The following is a 21,183-nucleotide window of genomic DNA, read 5'->3' as shown; positions in this document are numbered from 1 at the left end:
ACCAACGAACACACGATTAATCATTGGTCAAAGATTAAAAACACTAAGTTTTTTTCAAACAAAACTTACTTTGCACCTTTTTCAACCCCTAAAATGACTATTCGAACGTCTACGTATCCTTGATTTATCGCCTACATTATTGTACGTTAAAAAAAAATATCGTGTTCTATATAAAATGTTGACGTTTCTAGTCTTGACACACGATTAATCGTCAGTCAAAGTGAAAAAAAAAAACACTAAGTTTTTTTCAAACAAAACTTACTTCGGGCACCTTTTCAACCCCTAAAATGACTATCCGAACGTCTACGTATCCTTGATGTATGGGCCTACATTATTGTACGCTGTAAAAAAATATCGTGTTCTATATAAAATGTTGACGCGGGAGTCCCGACACACGACTAATCGTTGGTCAAAGTATGGAAAACACTAAGTTTTTTCAAACAAAACTTACTTCGGGCACCTTTTCAACCCCTAAAATGACTATCCGAACGTCTACGTATCCTTGATGTATCGGGCCTACATTATTGTACGCAAAAAAAAATATCGTGTTCTATATAAAATGTTGACGCTTTCGTGAGTCTTGACACACGACTAATCGTTGGTCAAAGTATGGAAAACACTAATTTTTTTCAAACAAAAACTTACTTCGGCACCTTTTCAACCCCTAAAATGACTATCCGAACGTCTACGTATCCTTGATGTATGGGCCTACATTATTGTACGCAGAAAAAAATATCAGGTTCTATATAAAATGTTGACGTTTCGAAGTCTTGACACATGACTAATCGTTGGTCAAAGTATGGAAAAAACACTAAACTTTTTTCAAACAAAACTTACTTCTGCACCTTTTCAACCCCTAAAATGACTATCCGAACGTCTACGTATCCTTGATGTATTGGGCCTACATTATTGTACGCAGAAAAAAATATCAGGTTCTATATAAAATGTTGACGTTTCGGAGTCCTGACACACGACTAATCGTTGGTCAAAGTATGAAAAAAATACTAATTTTTTTCAAACAAAACTTACTTCGGGCACCTTTTCAACCCCTAAAATGACTATCCGAACGTCTACGTATCCTTGATGTATCGGGACCTACATTATTGTACGCAAAAAAATATCGTGTTCTATATAAAATATTGACGTTTGAGTCTTGACACATGACTAATCGTTGGTCAAAGTATGAAAAAAACACTAAGTTTTTTCAAACAAAACTTACTTCGCACCTTTTTAACCCCTAAAATGACTATCCGAACGTCTACGTATCCTTGATGTACGCCTACATTATTATATGAAAAAAAAAAATATCAGGTTCTATATAAAATGTTGACTTTTCGGAATCTTGACACACGACTAATCGTTGGTCAAAGTATGGAAAAAACACTAAATTTTTTCAAACAAAACTTACTTCGGGTACCTTTTCAACCCCTAAAATTACTATCCGAACGTCTATGTATCCTTGATGTATTGTGCCTACATTATTGTACGCAAAAAAAAATATCAGGTTCTATACAAAATATTCAAGTTTTGGAGTCTCGAAGCATGATTAATCAACGGCTAAAGTATGTAAAAAAGTGTGAAAGAAAGGAAAAAGGAAAGAAAGAAAGAAAAGAAAAAAAGAAAAAAAAAAAAAAAAAACAGATCCAATAACGCATGAAAATCATGCGTTAAAGGACTTAACCGGTCAAATCCAACGGCCAAGTAAAAAAGAAAAGGTACAGTCATATCTAATGATGCAAGTGAGTACAAGCCACAAATTTAAGCTCAACTAGATGATTGGTGCCCGTGCAAGGCACGGGCCTATGCCCGACACTATCCTTTGTAAGTTTGTATTATTAGCACTTCACAAGATTGATAAAAAGAAATTCAATATCAAAACACTAAAAAAGGAAACTTCGGCAAAATGTGTACAACATATTAACACTTCATAGTTTTTCTTGGATTTAGGAACAAAATTCTACATTAGTTTCTGAGCTTAAATTCTGGTATTTTCATGGGGTTTCACTTTGATCTCAAGTGAATGCCTATCAAAGTTTTCAGAAAAATCTTCTTCTTCAAGCGGTAGTCTGCACATCTTTTCAGTTCCGGCAATACCATCTGCAGCTTTAAACAACCGATAACAAACATATACATACGTATCTGGTTTGTTTGTTTTGTTAGAGCACAGTAGTTGCAGACTGGATAGAAAGTAAACACCAATCAATTAAAAGATATTGAAACATAGATAGAAGAGAGCCAAAAATATATTTTATCCTTCTTACGACAACAAGATAATATAAGAGGATGTAAAGTACAATATTCAGTATAAACCAGTACCCAAAAATCCAAGAAGTTTTACGGAGGACATATCCGTTTCCAATTTCCAACAGAAAAGAAAGCTTTCTTCTTTTTCTTTTTAATATATTTTAAAATACTGATAAATCACAAAACTATTGTACCCCATTCAAAGCCTTTTGAAAAGGAATCAGACGGTAGATCAAGTGAAATTCATTGCAGAATAACTCCACAACAGATCCAGTTCGTCTGATCTAATTATTTGTATCCAAGAAATGGAAATTACCCATTTTCCATCAAGAAATCAATAACTTTTACCACTTTATATAGATCTCAAAACAGAAACCCACATGCATATGACGACTTTCTTGGCTTTTCAACATAACTGAAACCAATATAACATTTACAAAGCAATAGAAAAGAAAAATATAGAAGGATATAGACAGCAGATCTTGCAGGCTTATCATTATGCCATCCAAGTTTCATTTAATTGTATTGCAAATGTTAGTATCGCTGGCTTAGACCTTTAAAAAGAGAAAAATAGATCTTCTTCCCTACATTGTGTCTATTGTACATGAAGGCACTTCATTGAGAACTAAAAGCAGCACCATCACATGTTCAGAAACTAAAGTTTAGGGAACAAAAAAGAACAATCATGCGAAAAGTTTAAGGACTTGAAAATGTGGTAGTAGGAATATAAAATGTTAAGCTTATTATTTTTCTTATTAGGAAGTGGGTAAAATTACTCGGTCTCCACTTTTACACAATTCTTTACAGAACATCTGAGGTACTATTTTACAAATGAAGTAATTTTGCTTGCGCAAAGACCATTGAAACGCCAAAAAATTGGTACCTTATTTCCTCTCATTTTCGAAGCAAGCATGCAATGAGTGAGCATCAGATCCCTCGTAAAAGACGGAATAACAAAATAAATTGAGTTGCCAAAGCTGTGAGTTTGGGTGTCTAAAATTTCTTGTGGATTGACTCCTGGTTAACAGGAGAGTTTCCTTTGGCATGAACATTCTTGCCCCCCCAAACAGAATCCTCGGCAATTTTGCAAGTAATCAAGCTATACACCATCTTCATACTACATAACAACAGACAAATAGATCAAAATTATAGAGGTATATGATAGCAGGAACAAAGACACACTACATTGTGCTTACCGGTACAAAATGGTATCACTTGTCCAGTAAAGAGGCCTGGATATCATAAACAATAACTAAATAAACAGTCAGATAGATGATGTTCATTGTTCCGAAGGTATTAAATGGTATGTTTTGGTACTCGGAATCTGCTTTTTATACGACTCTCTGGAGATAGCTGTTTTCAATAGAATTTGTATTATAAGTCCCCCAAAAGCTTCTATGCATTCCAATTCTAGTGTTGCTATCCACCTTTCTTTTATTGTTAGACACCAGTTTCCAAGTGTTTCACAAAATACATCTGATACGATATAGCATGAAATATCAATTACAACTATTTAGCGTCATAGTGGAGCATATAACATCAGCACAAAAAAAAAAGTTCAACAATGATAGGAACAAAATGGTGATACTTTCAAAGGTACATGCAAAACTATCAGTAAGGCATATGACTATCCGGAGAAACACACAGCATGAGCTATTCATGGTTCAACAGTGTGAACAGAACACACAAATTACCTCTTCATAGTTAAAGTGGTGGACTTTCTTCAAAATCCGTTAATCAAAATTGAGCGGCCATTATATTCCGACTAAATGAAACAAAAGACATTAAATTTAAACAATTACACCCACAAATCGCAGAATGAGTCTTTGCGGAAAGAACTTCTTGAATTCATAAGACTTTCTCTGAAAAATCAAACTGTGCCGACCCTTCGAAATCCAAAAGAAAACACAATCTAATATTACCTTGTTTTGTATCTCGCCGTTATAATCCTCGAAACCCCATGTGCTAGAAATCGGTTTACCAAAAGGTTCAAAGTTGTTTTAATTGTCAATAAGATTATCTCAAAGAAGGAAGCATCATCAAACTGACTAAATATTTTGGTTCATAGCATATACACTCATTTGCATAACAAAGTTGTACAATTTAGTCTTGAACAAAGTTTCCGGTAGTACCATAAACATTTAAGGGTAGTTAGATTGTTCATGTTCTGGCGTTCCAACTAATACAAAAGCCAATTCAGGAGTCTAGCACGTAGAGGAGGACCTCAGTCCAAGTAGAAGAAGCGTCTCATTAATACGAAATCAAAATTTCAAAACCTTCATTCGCCTGTGACAAAGAAGTAGCAAAATTAGAGGGGAGAAAAAAATTGACCATAAGCAATTTGAGTGGGGTTGAAGAAAGGATTGCAAAATGGTTTCATTGTAAGCAATTATAGATGTTTCTGTTGTTGTGCTTTATTCAATGTCAGCTTAGATAGAACTGATCTTGAGCAATGAAGTAGTAGCATGTTGCTCCTTTCCTTTTTCCTGCTCTCTTTTCTCTCTAGTCAAAGTAAATATGAAGCAACACAAATTATAAGAATGTACTTGCAACATAGAACACTCTAGGAAACTGAACAACTATAGCTAACTTGCCGACTTTATAAATATATATATATATATATATATATATATATATATATATATATATATATATATATATGTATGTGTGTGTGTGTGAGTGTGTGTGTGTGTGGTGTATGTGCGGCCCTTTTGAAATACTATTATTCCACTAGCCTTTACGGTAATATTCAATAAAAGTGTCCGAACCCATTGTTACAAAACTAAACAAGCTAATGCAAGAGTAGAAAATAAGAATAAACCTAGGATAAGGCATTATATTATGATTTAAACACATATTCCTCTTAACTTCAGCGAAAGTTCAACTGGTTAACTAATAGGTTAAGCAGGCCGTGTGTTATTATTAGTGTAATACAGAGTAGTACACAATAGAGTAATGAAGGATCAAAGCATGCCCACATAAATGGGAATAAATACATTTTACTCATTGACTTCATACATGTAAATTTATGTAATAAATAGATACACTGACCTTTGTTTTACTTCTCTTAATTTGGACTTGCATTATTGATGATTTCCCTTTCGGAACTGGCTTGGAATTTTAATCTGACAATGAAAATCAGAGTGAAAAATGTCAAACTAACCTAGAGGGGGTATCAACATGCAATGAACAAGTAAATTCAAAAGCACATGGTTAAATCATATATACAAAGACAACCAGAAATGGCAAACATATGCTCGTACCTGTTGTTTTTATATCATGATCCTCTTCCTACTGGTGTATGTAGTAAAACTTCAAATTTTATTTCCTTTAGGAAGCTCCATGTATTGACTGGAGGAATGCCTATCTGCTACATGCATAGCATCCTCTTACCCATATGTAATATCAAGAACAACCACTTGACTCTAATCTAATCCTTGAACCAATTCCTATCATGCTTCTGCTGGAAAATTCACTACAAAGGATTAGAAAAAAGAGAAGGGGAACTTACATATCAGCAAATATTAATCCATTGCAAAAAAAGGGGGGGACATGCATAAGAAGAAACCATTGTAAGAGAAGAAAGATGAAGCAGCAAGAAACAAAGACTGATGAAACTAAATTACACTCCAAATTCTGAAATTAACAAAATTTAGTTAAAATTGTATTAACAACAAAATCAGAATTAGCTCTGCATAATTCTCCAGTAACATACATTACAAGTTTGGGACTTTCTGCATAGGCTCTTTGTGGCTCTTTAGAGCAGAGTGCAGACATGCTCAGAAGGCTTGAGATTGCTCACTGTACGTCCTCATATAGTCTGCTCAATGGGATTTAAAAGTTAAAACTTCTAAATAGCATAAGTACATTAAACTACTAAAAAAACACATGACTCTGATGATGAACCACCAAGATTTCCTAGAAATGAAGAACGATAAACATCTATTAAAATCTTTTACTAAATTCTACCATCATGATTTACTATTACTATATTTAAAGTCTGCATTCACTACAAAATCTTGGATTGATTCTCCTGACAAATAATCAAATGATTTCTCAGATTTTATGAATCGATCATCAATAAATAGGTGATCAATAGGCTATAGAAGTGTTGAATTTTATCCAAGATTAGGATAAGAGTTCTCTTTAGAACGATAGGCATTGACTTTTGCTCAACCGCTCAACTCTAAAGCATATGGTGACATGAAAGAAGAAAACTAAGTACAAAAGTATACCTAGAATCAAACAGGAGGGAAGCTTGAATATAACTTTCAAAACTACTATATTAGACCACTTATACCATGATTAACAACACACCACTGACTGCACTTCTAAGACGCCAGTAAAAGCTGAAATCAATATGGCTGAAAGAACCCCTTAATATTCTATTGCCATCATGTTCATTTCATCTTTTTCTCGATTTCAGTCTTAAATTGTAGACCATGCTGACTTTCAGTCCTAAAAGTATTCTTCATTTCCAATATATCCAGCTGATTCTGACCTCTACAGACAAATGAAACAAAAGTTCATTTCATTTTTTTGATAGAAATGTATGGATTTCAATCTTCAAGCCTCGTAAAGGGTTGCACAATGACTATAAAATTCCACAACCCACAATGAGTAACTTGTCAACTCTGAGAAGCTGATAACACAAGAATTGATTATGAAAATATTACAAAGCAAAGAAGTAAAAGACCAACCTTTCTCTTCTCACTGGCCTAAGGATTTTATGATGCATTTTTCATCATTACTAAAAGTGTATTCCCTGAAATAGGCCGTTGTATTCTCCTCTCTTAATTTTCGTATCACCTTGAAATCATCTTGCTCGTTATACGACATATCAACAGACAAAAAATATTAAATTCATCCGTATAGCCTTAAAAGTATTCATGTGTAAACTAAACAAATCAGTAAATCAATACGCCCATCGAACAGTAAGGGATCATAATCCCAATACTTTTTTGGTTGAATCGAATAGATGTATGTGTAGAATCCTTTAAAAAAGTTAACAAAAGAGATGGAATATGTGTCCACTGTAAAAATCTCAGTCCATCAGACCCCTTTTAAATCTCCTTTCACGATCAAGACCTATTTAATATAAGTCTATCCGCGTGTTATCCCGACATGGTATAAGAATTTCATCGTTGAACATTTAGAGAGACGAGGGAAATATAAAGGTCTAGTAAAGTGAGGTTGCGACTAACACTGGTGCGCACGTTATAAAAAAGAAGCGGGCAGAGCAACTGCTATTGTTTTCTCCAACCGTTGTCAATATCAAATTATTCAGTGTAGTCCAAATTTGGACTACTCGAAAACGTTAAATTTGTCCTCGCTATTTTTAGAGCAATGTTAAAGTCTACTCTGAAAAATCTAAATAGATCGGTAGTTTTAAGGCTCCCTATCAAGAAATAAAGCTTTATTTCGATATGAACACAACTGTTATAAAACAATAACAGCACATGACCAAAATTAAATATGATAAACACATAGTAAAGGATAAATAGGTTATTAAAACTTAAATTAAGTTCTGGATACCTGCAATACAGCTGCAATGTAATTTCTCCGGCAAATGAATAGATTTTTGCTCCTTCCCAATATCTCATCTTTTTCAATTACTGTTCTTTTACCTCTAAGTAATTGTAATGCTATCACATGAGAAACCAACAAAATTGAAAACAAAAGACCCTGTCAAGAACAAAAGATTTTATAAATAAAAACGGGAAGACGAAAAGAATGATGAGAACACAATATAAGTAATGTCAACAGCCAAGAGTGCTAAAATTCAGTCATGCAACATGGCTACAACCCAAATAGCAAACAAAATTGCAAATTTCAAAGAAATGTCAAACCAAAAAAAAGATATCCAAATGAAGCTCATCGGCGGCCGGTAGATCATGCCGGTACAAAGGGATATAGCCCGAAGGAGGTGTCAATTTACAGTAGGTTGTCATGGGGAAACCCAAAGGTTCAATTTACAGTGGGTCTTAATTTTGAGCTCCCATTGATGTATAGAGTTGGAGCCAAAAGTTCTGGAAGAATCGATAGCAGACGTGTCACAAGTGAGAATTAAATTACCATTGCCCTCAAAATATAGAAGTATTTACGAGAATGCCCTTCGTCGTACCTGTAGACTCACTCTTATTATATAGTTAAATATGCTTTTTGAGAGTTAAGTAGTATTAAAAAAACTACTTTATTAATGTTAAGAGTATGGTTGGAAACAATTGTCAATTTAATCTTGAATTCTTAAAGTAACAATTATTTGGATAGTTTTTTTTTTTTTTTTTTTTTTTTTTTTTTTTTTAAAGGTAAAACGATAGTTAAAATGAGGAGGTAGTATATTGGATACGTTAAATAATCATATGTAAAATAACCCGTTAGAACAATTAACTGTTGATACATTAATGTGTTAATTTGGCCTTTTCTCAATTTTCACTAAAGATGATCTTGAAATAAATACTCCTAGGAAGCTTTACTTCTTTTTAAATACTCCATGTCATATTCACATCGACAAGATTACATTAAAGGGCATTGAATTCACCCTTTTCTGCTGACATATTTCAAATTTAACAATTTTAGAGGACTGAACATTTACTGCCCTCACCTAATTTTTCAAAAAAATTGTTTTGTAATCTATTGAGTGATTTCAAATGATAAAGAATTTGAATACGTTGCGGTCAAAGAGGGTTTTGTCTTGCTTTTTTCTGTAAAAGAAAATCTTCCTTTTTAAGTTTAAAAATCTCTTTATTCTTTTTTCTTTTTTATTTAAAGTTTAATCTCTTCTCTTATGATTAATTTTCTTTAAAGCTTAAGAAAGTCTGTTGAGTAATATCACAAGTCGGAAGTCAATTAACCTTTTACTAATTAAAGTCACATTAATAAGTGCATTGTAAGTTGAGTATCTTTATTTTCCCATTATGTTAACATAACATCTTACCTAGATCCCCAATTGGCCAATTACCTCTCCTATTTAAAAAAAGGACTTCACTTAAATTAAATAAAAAGAAGACCTCAGAACTAAAAAACAAAAGCTGCAGAACCAAAACCTTTTCTTCGGGTTGTCAAGTAGTTACCGAATTACAAACAATACCTTTGAATTAAAAAGATAAAAAGTAATGCAGTAGAGTAGAATTAGTGAATGTGCTAATAATAATACGTCACAAACAAAAAAAGAACCTTAAATTAAATAAAAAAGAAGACCTCAGAACTAAAAACAAAAGCTGCAGGTTTTTTTTTTTTTTTTTTTTTTGTTGGTTTTTGAAGTAGTCACAGAATTACAAACCATGCTTTACCAACAAAGATTGTGGCGAGGTGATTAAGTTCCTCCATCCCAGAGGTTTTTGATTCGAGTTCTAGGTATGGAATTGGCTTTGTTAGGGAGCTCAATTGGGACTTTTCAGCAGGAGCATTTGTAAGGGTTAATTTTGGGACACGTGAACCAATGATCTTTATGCAAAACTAAATATTTATATATATATATATATTTTTTTTTTTTTTTTTTTGAATTAATCTAATATTACCTAATGGAACTCATTTTACAAAAAGACTTATTGTAAACTTGGTTAAAATTTTAGTTGCTGATCAAGAGAACAAGGATCAATTCTCACTTAAGCATTTTTTTCTCATTTCTTTAATAGTACATTTATGTTCATTCGCCTCTGTTTTTCCGTGCGAATCCGAATTAATTGAGTCCCAAAGGTACTGGAAATAAAAAATTACAAACAATGCTTTTAAATTTAAAAAGATAAAAATAAGAATAGAATAAGTGAAAGTGGTAATAATAACAAAACAGATAAAATAGAATAGATAGATAGACTAAAAAGTATGGAGTCAGTGTGTAGAAGAAACTGGTGTTAGTCTTTCTCTATATATACAAAACTCTCAAGTACTACTGTGTTTTTTTTCTTCTGTAAATGCATTCCCATGGCGGCTACTTCTAATTTTCTCTTTTCTTTCTTCTTTTTCTCTCATTCTAATAATCCATTTTCTCCACCATGTTGTCACATTCATCAACAACAACAGCAAAAACAACATCAAGAATCAGTGTTATCTCCTTTTTTACTTTTCTTCTTCACTTTCTCATTTTGTTCACTCACCATTCTCATTTTTTCTCTTTACTCTAAACTCACTAAAAAGAAAATTAACAACACCCATCAACACCTAATTAAAGTTCAACAAGACTTGTCTAATGATGAACAACAACAACAACTTGTTGAAGAGATTAAACAACATCAACCTGACCCGAACCCGACCCATTTGACCCATTCTATTCTTCTTCAGATCTTACCTTCTAATTCACCTGAATGGGCTAAACTGTTTACTAATGACCCGAATAAGATTGAATCGGGTCTTGATGAGGAAACTGTTAAGGAAAAGGTGAAGAAAAAGAAACGGGTCAAGAAGAAAAGATCCGATTCGAATAGTGAAGAAGAAGGGAAAAAAGATTGTGGGGTTGTGAAGGAGAAAGAGGAGTTGGTTTGTTTATATCCTTTTACTAAGTCTTCGAGTGCAACTCAAAGGAAAATTAAGCAACATTATGATGAGCTTGTTAAGTCTCATGAGTCTAATGGATTGACTTTGGCTCAGGTTTTTCTTTCTATCCTTTTCTCTTTTTGTTGATTATAATTGTGTATAACATATATCCAATGTTTGAGTTTAGTAAAGGTTGAGTCTTGATGTGGTGTTTGTTGCATTACAAGGCTTTCCTTTGTATGTATGACTAAAAGGTACATACTTATCTGCCTGTGATGTCTCTGCTGAGATTCTGATTATAATTAAAGGAAATCACATATTTACTGTGGTTAACTTAACAACCTAACAGATGCTTGAGAACACGTGCAAAAAATTTCCAAAATTTGAATCGAAAGTGTCTAATTTATCATGTGTTCGGGTGTTCAATTGAAACAAGTAGTAGTTCGAGTGTCTAAATGAGATTGATTGGCAAGTTTAAGGGACTATCGATGTATTGTGCCTTTGTTCTATGTTCAAGTTCAACCTCCAGCATGAAGAAAATCTGCACTTCAAACTTTTAACACGAGTAGCATTTTCCTTAAGGTTGCATGAGCTGCAGAGCTGGACAATCGGTTCGGCTTAATTTTAACTCTCCATAGGGCTAAATCTTGTCATACATTGTGGACTAGGTAAAAGTGTAAAACGAATGTTTTCTGGGAAAATAAGTGGGTTTCTTACTTATTTTTGTGTTCGATACATAAGCAAAAAATATTATTCTAAAATCATTTGTATATAATCTAGACAAATACTATGGGAGGTGGGGGTGTGAAGGTGAAGATGAGATGTGTTGGAGGGTGGGAAGGACACAATCAATATGAAATGACACTTGTAGAACTTGTTTTCTCTACTTCCACGGGGGAAGCCATTTTGCATATTTTAAAGAACTTGTTTTCCTACGGAAAATATTTTTCAAAAAATTTGACCAACTGAACATTGGAAAATTGGAAAACATTTTCTGAAAATTGTTTGCCTCCATAACAGTTAGGTAGTAGGCTTCCTCCCCTTTTTAACCATTTCTTTGTCTTGTTCTTAAGACAGGAACTAAAGATTATCCAGGGTAGTATATGTTGTTTGAAGCTACTCCAGCCTGTTTCAAGAATAATAGTTTTTGGGCTGATCAGTTTGTTTTCCTTAAGACACGTCTGACATAATTAGTTGGAAGGAAAATATTAATTTGAGGAAGTAGATGAAAGGAGTTGTTTAGGTGTACTGAGTGAATTAATTAGTTGGAAAAGAATATTGATTCAAAAAATTTGGTCAATGTTTATGAGTATTTTTGGAGTCAAGTGTTCCAAACCAGTAGACTTGAAATAACAAATCGACAGCTGAAAAAGACACAGAATATATAAGATCGAGAGTCAAAGCTTGAGGACGATTCCATTATTTATCATCTGGACAATTTTGGTCAGAAACGAAGTTTTGGATGATGTAACACATATAATAGTCTTTTTTTTTTTTTTTTTAAGTAAATGATATTTTATAAATGGTATGACATCACCAAGGCAATGTATTAAAAATTACAAAGTGTGCAAATCCCCGATCATACCTAACCTATAAAAGGGGGCAGATCCACACTTTTTGGGTTATCTGTCAGTACTGCCTTGGTGTTGATTGTTAATAAAATTACCTCAATATTTTCCGGTGTCTATGCATTGAGTGAGTATCCACTTTAAGTAGGATTCAAGAAATTGACTACTTGAAACTTTGTTGAGTATTAGCTTTTCACTGGTTTATTAGGAATTTAAGATATGCAGCAAGTGCTCGGCAAGAACACTTTTATTTTGCCCACACTTTTATCAACTATCAGCTAGTAAATATGTTGTGTTCGATCCGAGACATATCAGCACATGGAGGAAAATTAATCTTGGAGGTGATCAATGAAGCAGAAAATAAATTATGTAGTTAGTTAACTGATCTGGAAGTATAAACTTCAGTCAAGGCTCCTTGGTTGCATGTGATCATATTTATGGGTGGCACTGATGATCCATGCTTCTCTCTTAACTGATTTGCCGTATGCACAGTAGGGTAATTGCTTAACAGGCTGGCTTAAAAAACATTCATTAGACCTTGATAAAAAAAGAAAAAACAGAGAAACATTCATTAGATGAAGTTTCTGAGATGTAACTTTGGTCAATCATCTGATTTTTCCATTGGATGGATTACTGGAGTCAAACATCTTTTGACCACAGTGACACCATTAAGGTAGACAAAATGGGTCGGTTTAGACTTGGCAGTCTGCTCCCTTTTTGTTCCAAGTAAATGAGAGAGAAAGATACTCTGTGGCGTCAAACCTTCTTGTGGCGTATTCTGCCTAAATCTGTCTAGGCCATGAACGCTTCTGGGAAGATAGAACTTCATAGTAGTTAGTGCATTAAAGTTGCAACTCATGAGGAATCTATTGGCATAGCTATCCTGGTATTCTAATAATATGATGTGTACATCTAGAGGAAGAAGTTTCCATTTGGGATTTTGTACAGTTATATATTGAAGGACATAACTTTATTTATGATTGATCTCCTACTTCTATCAATTCAAATGCAAAGTTAAAAATTTATTTCATTAAGAAACAAATAATGGAATATAATCAAGCTTTATTAAGTGTCATTCTCCCAATTCATTTTAGGATTTTCATTCTTTCGTTTAATATCTGGGTTGGCTTTTCTCGTGCAGATTTTTGAGATTCATAAATTGTTGTACTATGATGCAGGTTGGTCAATTTGTTAATTGTTTGGTTGAAGCAAGGAATGAGCTACAGCACAAGTATGTTGACTATTTCTTTCATTTTTTTTTTTTACTTGGATAAGTACAAATATGTTGGATAGTTCCTTTTCAACATGACTGTTACCAGAATCAATAGCATGATTCTCTTATAAGGTGTAACTACTGAATTTGTAACTTTTCTTGGAGTGTTTTCCAGTTCTGAATTGGCCTTTACAGTCACACATGCATCTTCTACCTTTGTTGACGATATCTTATTTTGCCACCCTCGCCCTTTCTATTCCAGGCCTTTTGTTTCCTATTGGGTTGTAATTCAATGATTTCAAATTATATCAAATGAGTCCTGACCTTCCAAAGCACCTACTTTTAATGCGTCCATTGGTCCTCTAGACAACATTGTCACCTGGATGAAGAGTCTTGCTATGAGTTTTATGTCATATTTGTACTTTTCCTTGTGCAGGAAAGAAATGTGCTTGTATTCAATATTTTGGACTTCTTTGCCTTCTCATCCTAAACTTTCTTATCACATTCCTGCTCCCCCCACCCCACCCCCACACACAAAAAACTTCCTCCACAAAAGAAAAAAAAAAAAAAAAGAGGAATAGAGAGAGAGTGAGTGAAACGCTCCTCTGTACTAGTAATTAAAATTCTTCCTCAACAGGTCTGAGGTCATTCAACGAAGATTCACAATAACAAAGGCCTTACTCTTTAAGGCTGACAGGTCTTCCTTTGTTCGCCTGCGGCAGCAGGTAGTGGACATCTCCCCTTTATCGATTTTGCTTGAGTTGGAAATTTGTTATTCACTGATTCCCAATAAGAAATAATAACTGAATTTTATGACTTCAAGATATACAAGCTAGAATTGGAACAGAAGCGATTGGAAGAGGATGCTTTTGTATACAATTGGCTACAACAACAGCTGAAGCTCTCACCAGCATACAAGAAGGTATAACATCATACCATACATCACGTTGCGAATTCAACATGAAAATTCTATCCCTATAATTGACAAACTTTCGATCTCCACATTTTGTTCTTTTTCCCCTTGCGTCGTCTTAGAATCTCTTCTTGCAAAGTTCATTCCTTGAGTATGTACTTTCCACTTTGTATTGACCTTTTCTTTCCTTCTTGAAGATGCTTGAAATTGGTGCTGATATGGAAATAAAAGCAAAATCAAGTGAACTAGTCGAAAACACAGATCCTGAATTGCCCGATATTTCTTTTGAAGAGTTATTAGCACAAGAAAAGAAAGATGCTTTTTGGTCAGTGCTATCTTCTCTTCATCAACTGTTCCTACATTTCATTTTCTTGAAGACTGCTAACTAGATATATATCATTTTGAATTGCAGGCAGAGGAATGGGAGAACGAAAATATACTCCGGCTGAGGATTTATTTTTTAGCTTTAGTTGGTGGATTTTGACTAATGGCAGTATGTACATCTTGATACCAAAGTCATACCTACTACAGGAATTTTTTTTATTAGGTGCCTGTGCTTGTGGGTTGATTTTGGGTCGAATAATAGCCATTAACATTTTGTGTTATTTCTAGGTACTCTCCATGGAAACTAATGCGCCCCGCATATGATAAATATCTGGGTCGTATGCAGTACTTATGGCCTTTGAGGGTCTGATATATGCTAACGACAGTTATAGCTCATCTTTCTTCTTTCCCTTTCCTAGTTATGAGAAGAAAAAAACATATCCATACTCGTGTTTACTCCAGAGTTTATTAATTTTATAATGGTCAGTGACAAATTGGCATGAAATATATGTTAAGTAATGAGGTTTAATGATAAAGTGTATGTAAAGGGCACATATTATATATTTATCGGAGGGAAAAGGTCAAAGTATGTCCCAAACACTTATGATTTGTCTTATATATGCTCTTCACCTTTCGGCTCATAGGAGCTTTTATTGTTATCTTTTGTTTCAAATATGCCCCCCCAGTAACAGTTTCAGCGTGAAAATTTTTGGTCAAGTAACACAGGTATATTTGGATCTTTTTAAGTATTTAGGGGTTTATTTGGACCTTCTCAAATTTTCAGGGCCATATTTCAAATTATTTATGTATTCATACCAATTTGATAATTTAGAGGTAGATTTGGATCTTTATTGAATTGGTGTAAATACGGATGTGTATCCCCCAGTCATTTAGGTGCCAGTTGCATATCTGTGAATTATATGCTAGTAGTAAATTAGGATTCCAACCCATCACTAAACCCTGGCCCAGGTTTGGTTCTAACGTTGAATGCCATCAAGTTTGAAGCCTACATGTTATTGGAAGTGGTCCCTATAAAAATCTGCTATTAACAAATACTAAAGGTTTTGCATCAGGAAGACAACTCCCACATGATAAATAAAACTTTATATAGGAGTTGAATTTAGTTTGGATACTTTTGTTTCAGTCCTAAAAGACTTAAATCCCAAATTATTCTGAAGTGACTACTATACACAATTTCAAAATTGATCTGGTATCTGACCAACGGACAATTTGATTTTTTTTCCCCATTTAAAACCATAGTTGTAACTACTTTTACCAAACTCAAAATAATACTTATATCTTTTGGAATTAATTGACTCAATAATGGAGCATATCTGACAGGATGTACTTATTGGCATAGAGAGCATTATTTTACTAGAATTGAATTAGAGAGCTAACCTTTTGACAATTTCGAGCATTGTTTAAAATAGGAGTGGCTTCCAAAGTAGCTTCTGACAACAGAATAGTACTAAGAGTATTGAGAAAGTTATAGAAAATATTTTTTCTTTTAAATATTAATATGAACGTGTTTAAGTTGTTCAAAATCAAAACATGAGAATTGAATTGTGTTATAAATGTTCTCGCATATTAATTAACCTTCTAAGTTGATCAAAGTTTTATGTGTGGTCCGTTGCAAAATTTTACATAGTGAAACTGTCTCTGACCTTACATTAGCTTCTCTACCATGTGAAAAGACAAGTGTAATATGAGATTTTGTTGAGAAAACTTATCAATCTATGATCTTAAAACTGAGTAAAACTGCTTTTACCAGGATCTACCACATGCATTTCTAAAAAGTACAATTAGAAATATAACAACAGTGTAAAGGGAAAAAAAGATGGAAAAGTTACAAGCCAACCCCTAAACTTACTCTTTGGCAATTGATCTTTTACTGCTTTTTTCCTAATCTCAGCATCATCAGAACTCAGAATACAGACCCTTTTCACTATAACTAATATCACAAACTATGAGCTCTCTCGTTTGATCAATCAATCTTCACTGAGGAGTAGATCTTCCTAACAAACCAGAAGGAAGCATAGAAGCCAATTGTTCCTGTTAACACAAAGAAGGCATATGATGCGATCAACATATAACCAAAATACAATATGCCCGAAACCATCTTGGTGATCTCCAACTTGGTGAAGAAATAGAAAATGGAGTAGAGAAACAGGTATAACGCGGAGGATCCAGCAGTCAAATAAGCTCTCCACCACCAATTATAGTCTTCACTGCACAACTGGAAGTAGCAGAGCACAACAGTTATCTCTGCACATGTGATTATCAAGATCAGGAAAACTATGAAGAGAAAGCCAAAGATGTAGTAGAACTGGTTCAGCCATATCGATGTCAAGATGAAGAACAGCTCGATGAAAACAGCTCCAAATGGGAGAATGCCTCCGATAAGTATTGAAAAAGCCGGTTTCATATACCATGCTTGTTCTGGTACTTGCCTAGGAATTTTGTTTGTCTTGACAGGGTCTTCAATGGCTGGTTTTTTGTAACCAAGGTAGCTTCCAACAAATACTAAAGGTACTGAAATCCCGAACCATAAGCACACTAGAGCTAACATAGTTCCAAATGGCAACGCTCCAGAAGAATGCTCTTCCCAGATAAGAGCATTCAGCACGAAGAAGACGGCAAAAAGTATTCCGGGGAACATGAAAGCAGTTTTCAAGGTAATCCTTTTCCACTCTGTTCCTTTAAACATTTTGTAGAAACGAGCGGAAGAATAGCCAGCTAACAAGCCCATGAAAACCCATAGTAGAACCATAGCAGTCATAAGCCCACCACGGTTAGAAGGTGATAAGAAACCAAGCAGAGCAAAAATCATCGTCACAAGTGTCATTCCAAATATTTGGACACCAGTTCCGACATAAACACACAGTAACCCGGAATTAGTTGGAGTACGGAAAACATCCCCATGAACAAGCTTCCATCCCGTTTCTTCCTGAGCCTCATCTTGCGTTTCCAATTGATTATAGTTTGCAATATCTCTGTACAAAGTTCTCATCATGATCATCGCAACCATACCAGAAAGGAATAGAACAATCATAAGGGAATTTATGATGGAAAACCAGTGAATCTGATCATCATTCATGAGCAGGTATGTATCCCAACGAGAAGCCCATTTGACATTGCTTTCCTAAGGAAGAAAAATAAAGTAACTAAGATATCCGCAGACAAAGAATAACTGCTTCAAGCCTGACGTTGGAAGGAAAAGAGTTCAATAAGAGAATACCTGGAACGATACGTCATAGGTGAATACAACCTCCTTATCTGTATCTACTTCTTGGGGAACAGTGCTACCTGGAACTAATTTTTTTGTGTTCTCGTTGCACGTGGTCACCTGAGGGTTCTTGTCATCCCACTCCTTGTACTCATGATTGATGCTATCAACAAAATCACGTCAGAAAAAGGAAAGGAAAAGAAAGGCACAAGGTATAGGTGTAAAGCAATGAAACCTGATTGGTGTCACTTCAAACCCAACGATGCGAGCAGTATCAGTTTCAGGATCCTTGTGGTACATGACTCGGAAGCTCAAGTGGTTGTTGATGAAATATTTCTCCTCTTTGCTCTATCATAAAGTGAATGCAAAAACAGTTAGACTAAAATTTGTGAGGACTAAGCCATCAGTCTAGAAATTCAAGCACAGCACAAACCCCAGCATAGTTCCCCTTGAACCCAACACGGAAACCATGCTCGTAAGTAGTTGATTGAATTCCATCTCGCCTTTGTCTAAGAACTGCAACCGGAAGGTTATCCAGAATCCTGCATCATCAGATGAACATTCAATGTTGAATTCTAATTCAGGCGTGAAAGCATGAGGAAGAAATCATGCATGGTAGGAATAAACTAAGGCGTCGTTTGTTGCTGGTTAGGAAGTGAATTATTCATGTATTAAAACCAGCATAACTAGTACCACGTTTGTTAGCATTTTAGTTGCTATGTATAAATACAGCACACCAAGTATAGCATTCGGTTACCAACTTCCAATCCCACATAACTAATACATGTATAAGTTATGATGGAATCTATGTATAATTTATGCAGGGTAGAAGATGGAGTAACTAATACATCTATAACTACACCTTACATAACTAATCCCTGTATTACTAATACCTACATAACTCTAACGAGCAACCAAACGACCCCTAAATTCTCAGGGGACAAAAGTAAAACTAAATTTAGTCTTACTTATCAACTTGTGCCTTAATTGATTGATAAAATATGAGTCACATATCATGATCAGGAGGATTAAACTAAATTTAAGGGGCAAGAGCAAACTAAATTTAATCTTACATGTTAACTCTGTATTCATCATCAATCTTTTCCTTGAAATTCTTTGCAGATTCAGCATCGAGTTTTTGCTTACAAACCACTTGGCATGGTATTTCTTGTCTCATTTGGAACTGTAAAATAATTCACAAATATAGATTCACTCAGCAAGTTTACACTAAGCACATATTAGACAAAAAAAGACTTTCAGACTAGTTAGAAGGAAAAATATCCTTACAGTAAAAACTGAATTCTCTATGCGGTCACCTCGAAGAACCTCCCCCAAATTCTCTGCACTGTTTAAAATCTTGGTAGGTCTGCAGTACTTCAAGAAGTAGTAGTCATAGGGAAGTTGTGTTTTTGTAGATGACAGCTTGTTCACTTTGATATTAAGAGGATCGCCCTGTTAGAAAAAGAAGAAAAAGGTCAAAAAAGAAAGCTAGCGAGAAACAATCAAACATGACAGAGGAAGCACCAGCAGAAAAGTTTTTTTATTTTTTTATTTTTTTTTCTCTTAAGAAGGGGGAACAATCAAACAGTAGATAGAAATCCGAAAGAGAGATAATCAAATGTAGCAAAATTGTGTATTTCAACTGATACTCTTTTCTGATTTTTCTACCCCATGCAACCAGTCCAAAGTGTTAAGAAAGAGATAGCACAATAATTACTTATATACGATTTCCATAACATTCTATGCTTAAACCATAATATAATAATCCATAAATTGCAATAGAAAAGAAATAATGGAGGTTTGGGATGATTTTTCAACCTAGTCTACTAGGTAATCTAGTATCCTTATGCATGTACATAATAAATTCGGTCATTGTGGTCGGACTAGTAACTCTTGTCTAAACTATCAAACTACTAATTAGAATCGTATCGTCTAACTTGATTCAAAAATGAAACTCTTAACACTTTTTTTGTTTTTGAAACTGAAAATGAAACTTGAATATTTATAGAATCAAAATAGAAAATTAGGTCAAACAACTTCAGTCTTGGAGTCAACACTAGGGATGATCAATAAGATCCTCATAGCATCTTCCTCTGTAGAAATGACAATTCAGAGATAAACATACACTACATGTGCTCTGTTTAGTTCACCTAAGCTGGAAAACACATATTAGGTATCATTCATGCTTAATGTATTCAGTCAAATCACTTTGATTGCCGAAATAGGATTGGTCCATCAACAAAAACAGATACATCCATCATAGATCATACCCATTACCAAGTGGGGAAAAAAACAAAAACCAGATCAAAACGGTGAAAACACACACAAAACCCCATGATTAAAAAAAAAAAAAAAAAAAACGCTCTCTCTCAAAATTTGACCAGTTGGTCAAAATAAACAGATCCAAACCCTTGTCAGCCAGACTAGAGAAATTAGTAAAAGCCCAAGATTTTAAATGATTCAAAGAAATGAGGAATCCATCTAATTCATTTAGGAAGAAAAAGGAAGGTGTAAGGGGAGCATACAGTTTGAAAATCGCGAGGAGCAACACCAGGAAGATAGAACGAATGAGCACAAGATACGAGATAAATGAAGATCGCAATGAGCCACCACAGCCATCTTCCTTTATCCATCTTCCAATTCCACTCAACACCAGGATCCTTTTCTTTCTTTCTTTTTCTTTTATTATGCACGACAACGCTTTCTTATTTCCACCTCCTTTTTTTGACGACTACCATTTAATTCTCTTTTTCTCTATTACTCTACCCCTTTATCACACTCTTTCCATTTTGATATGTCATCAAATAATTTAACATTTTTCCATTAATACATTTATTTTATACGCCTCCTGTAACTTCTACAAATAAATAAAAGTCTGTTGACTATTTAAATTAGATCTTAAACTTTAATATAATGGAGTAACCTTTTTTTAATCATATCTTTAATATTTAAAGTAATACTCCCTCTCCGTTCGCGTATACTTGTTACAATTTGCAGAGTCAAACTACATGAACTTTTATCAACATTTTAAGATTTTTTTTTTTTATCATATTAAAATAAGAAGAATTATAACTTATAGTATTTTTTGTATAGTTTTTTAACATCTAAATTTTAATTTTAAAATATTAAATTAATCTAATTCAATTTAGCTATGAAGATCGGTTACATTAACTCTCGAAAAGCAAAACGTGACGCAAAAGTAAACAGAGGGAGTATAATATAT

The 21,183-nt window shown here is 34.0% G+C and overlaps 2 protein-coding genes across 2 annotated transcripts; one reads left to right on the top strand and one right to left on the bottom strand.

Annotated features, from left to right (window-relative positions):
* The first annotated feature begins 10,075 nt into the window (after positions 1–10,075).
* On the top strand, positions 10,076–15,128 carry LOC132055350 (uncharacterized). Its single transcript, XM_059447123.1, has 6 exons — positions 10,076–10,830; positions 13,463–13,515; positions 14,135–14,222; positions 14,321–14,419; positions 14,608–14,735; positions 14,823–15,128. The coding sequence occupies exons 1-6, from the start codon at positions 10,168–10,170 to the stop codon at positions 14,857–14,859; spliced, it is 1,068 nt and encodes a 355-aa protein (XP_059303106.1). The 5' UTR covers positions 10,076–10,167; the 3' UTR covers positions 14,860–15,128.
* Positions 15,129–16,445: 1,317 nt separating this feature from the next.
* LOC132055347 (transmembrane 9 superfamily member 7-like) lies at positions 16,446–20,593 on the bottom strand. The gene is made up of 7 exons (XM_059447121.1): positions 20,486–20,593; positions 19,248–19,412; positions 19,034–19,143; positions 18,394–18,502; positions 18,196–18,308; positions 17,973–18,123; positions 16,446–17,876 (listed from the first exon to the last, which is right to left on the bottom strand). The coding sequence occupies exons 1-7, from the start codon at positions 20,591–20,593 to the stop codon at positions 16,719–16,721; spliced, it is 1,914 nt and encodes a 637-aa protein (XP_059303104.1). The 3' UTR covers positions 16,446–16,718.
* Between the last annotated feature and the right edge of the window lie 590 nt (positions 20,594–21,183).

This window comes from Lycium ferocissimum, chromosome 5 (assembly GCF_029784015.1).
Source record: "Lycium ferocissimum isolate CSIRO_LF1 chromosome 5, AGI_CSIRO_Lferr_CH_V1, whole genome shotgun sequence".
NCBI classification, from domain to species: Eukaryota; Viridiplantae; Streptophyta; class Magnoliopsida; order Solanales; family Solanaceae; genus Lycium; species Lycium ferocissimum.
Note: the sequence above shows the minus strand (reverse complement) of the source record. Positions and strands in the feature narration are given on the sequence as shown.

Coding starts and splice junctions, on each gene's coding strand:
- LOC132055347 (XM_059447121.1), bottom strand. CDS start 20,593: ATGGATAAAGGAAGATGGCTGTGGTGGCTCATTGCGATCTTCATTTAT. Junction 19,144..19,247: donor TAGAGAATTCAGTTTTTACT/GTAAGGATATTT, acceptor ATTATTTTACAG/TTCCAAATGAGACAAGAAAT. Junction 17,877..17,972: donor CCTATGACGTATCGTTCCAG/GTATTCTCTTAT, acceptor TTTCTTCCTTAG/GAAAGCAATGTCAAATGGGC.
- LOC132055350 (XM_059447123.1), top strand. CDS start 10,168: ATGGCGGCTACTTCTAATTTTCTCTTTTCTTTCTTCTTTTTCTCTCAT. Junction 13,516..14,134: donor AGGAATGAGCTACAGCACAA/GTATGTTGACTA, acceptor CTTCCTCAACAG/GTCTGAGGTCATTCAACGAA. Junction 14,736..14,822: donor GAAAAGAAAGATGCTTTTTG/GTCAGTGCTATC, acceptor TTTGAATTGCAG/GCAGAGGAATGGGAGAACGA.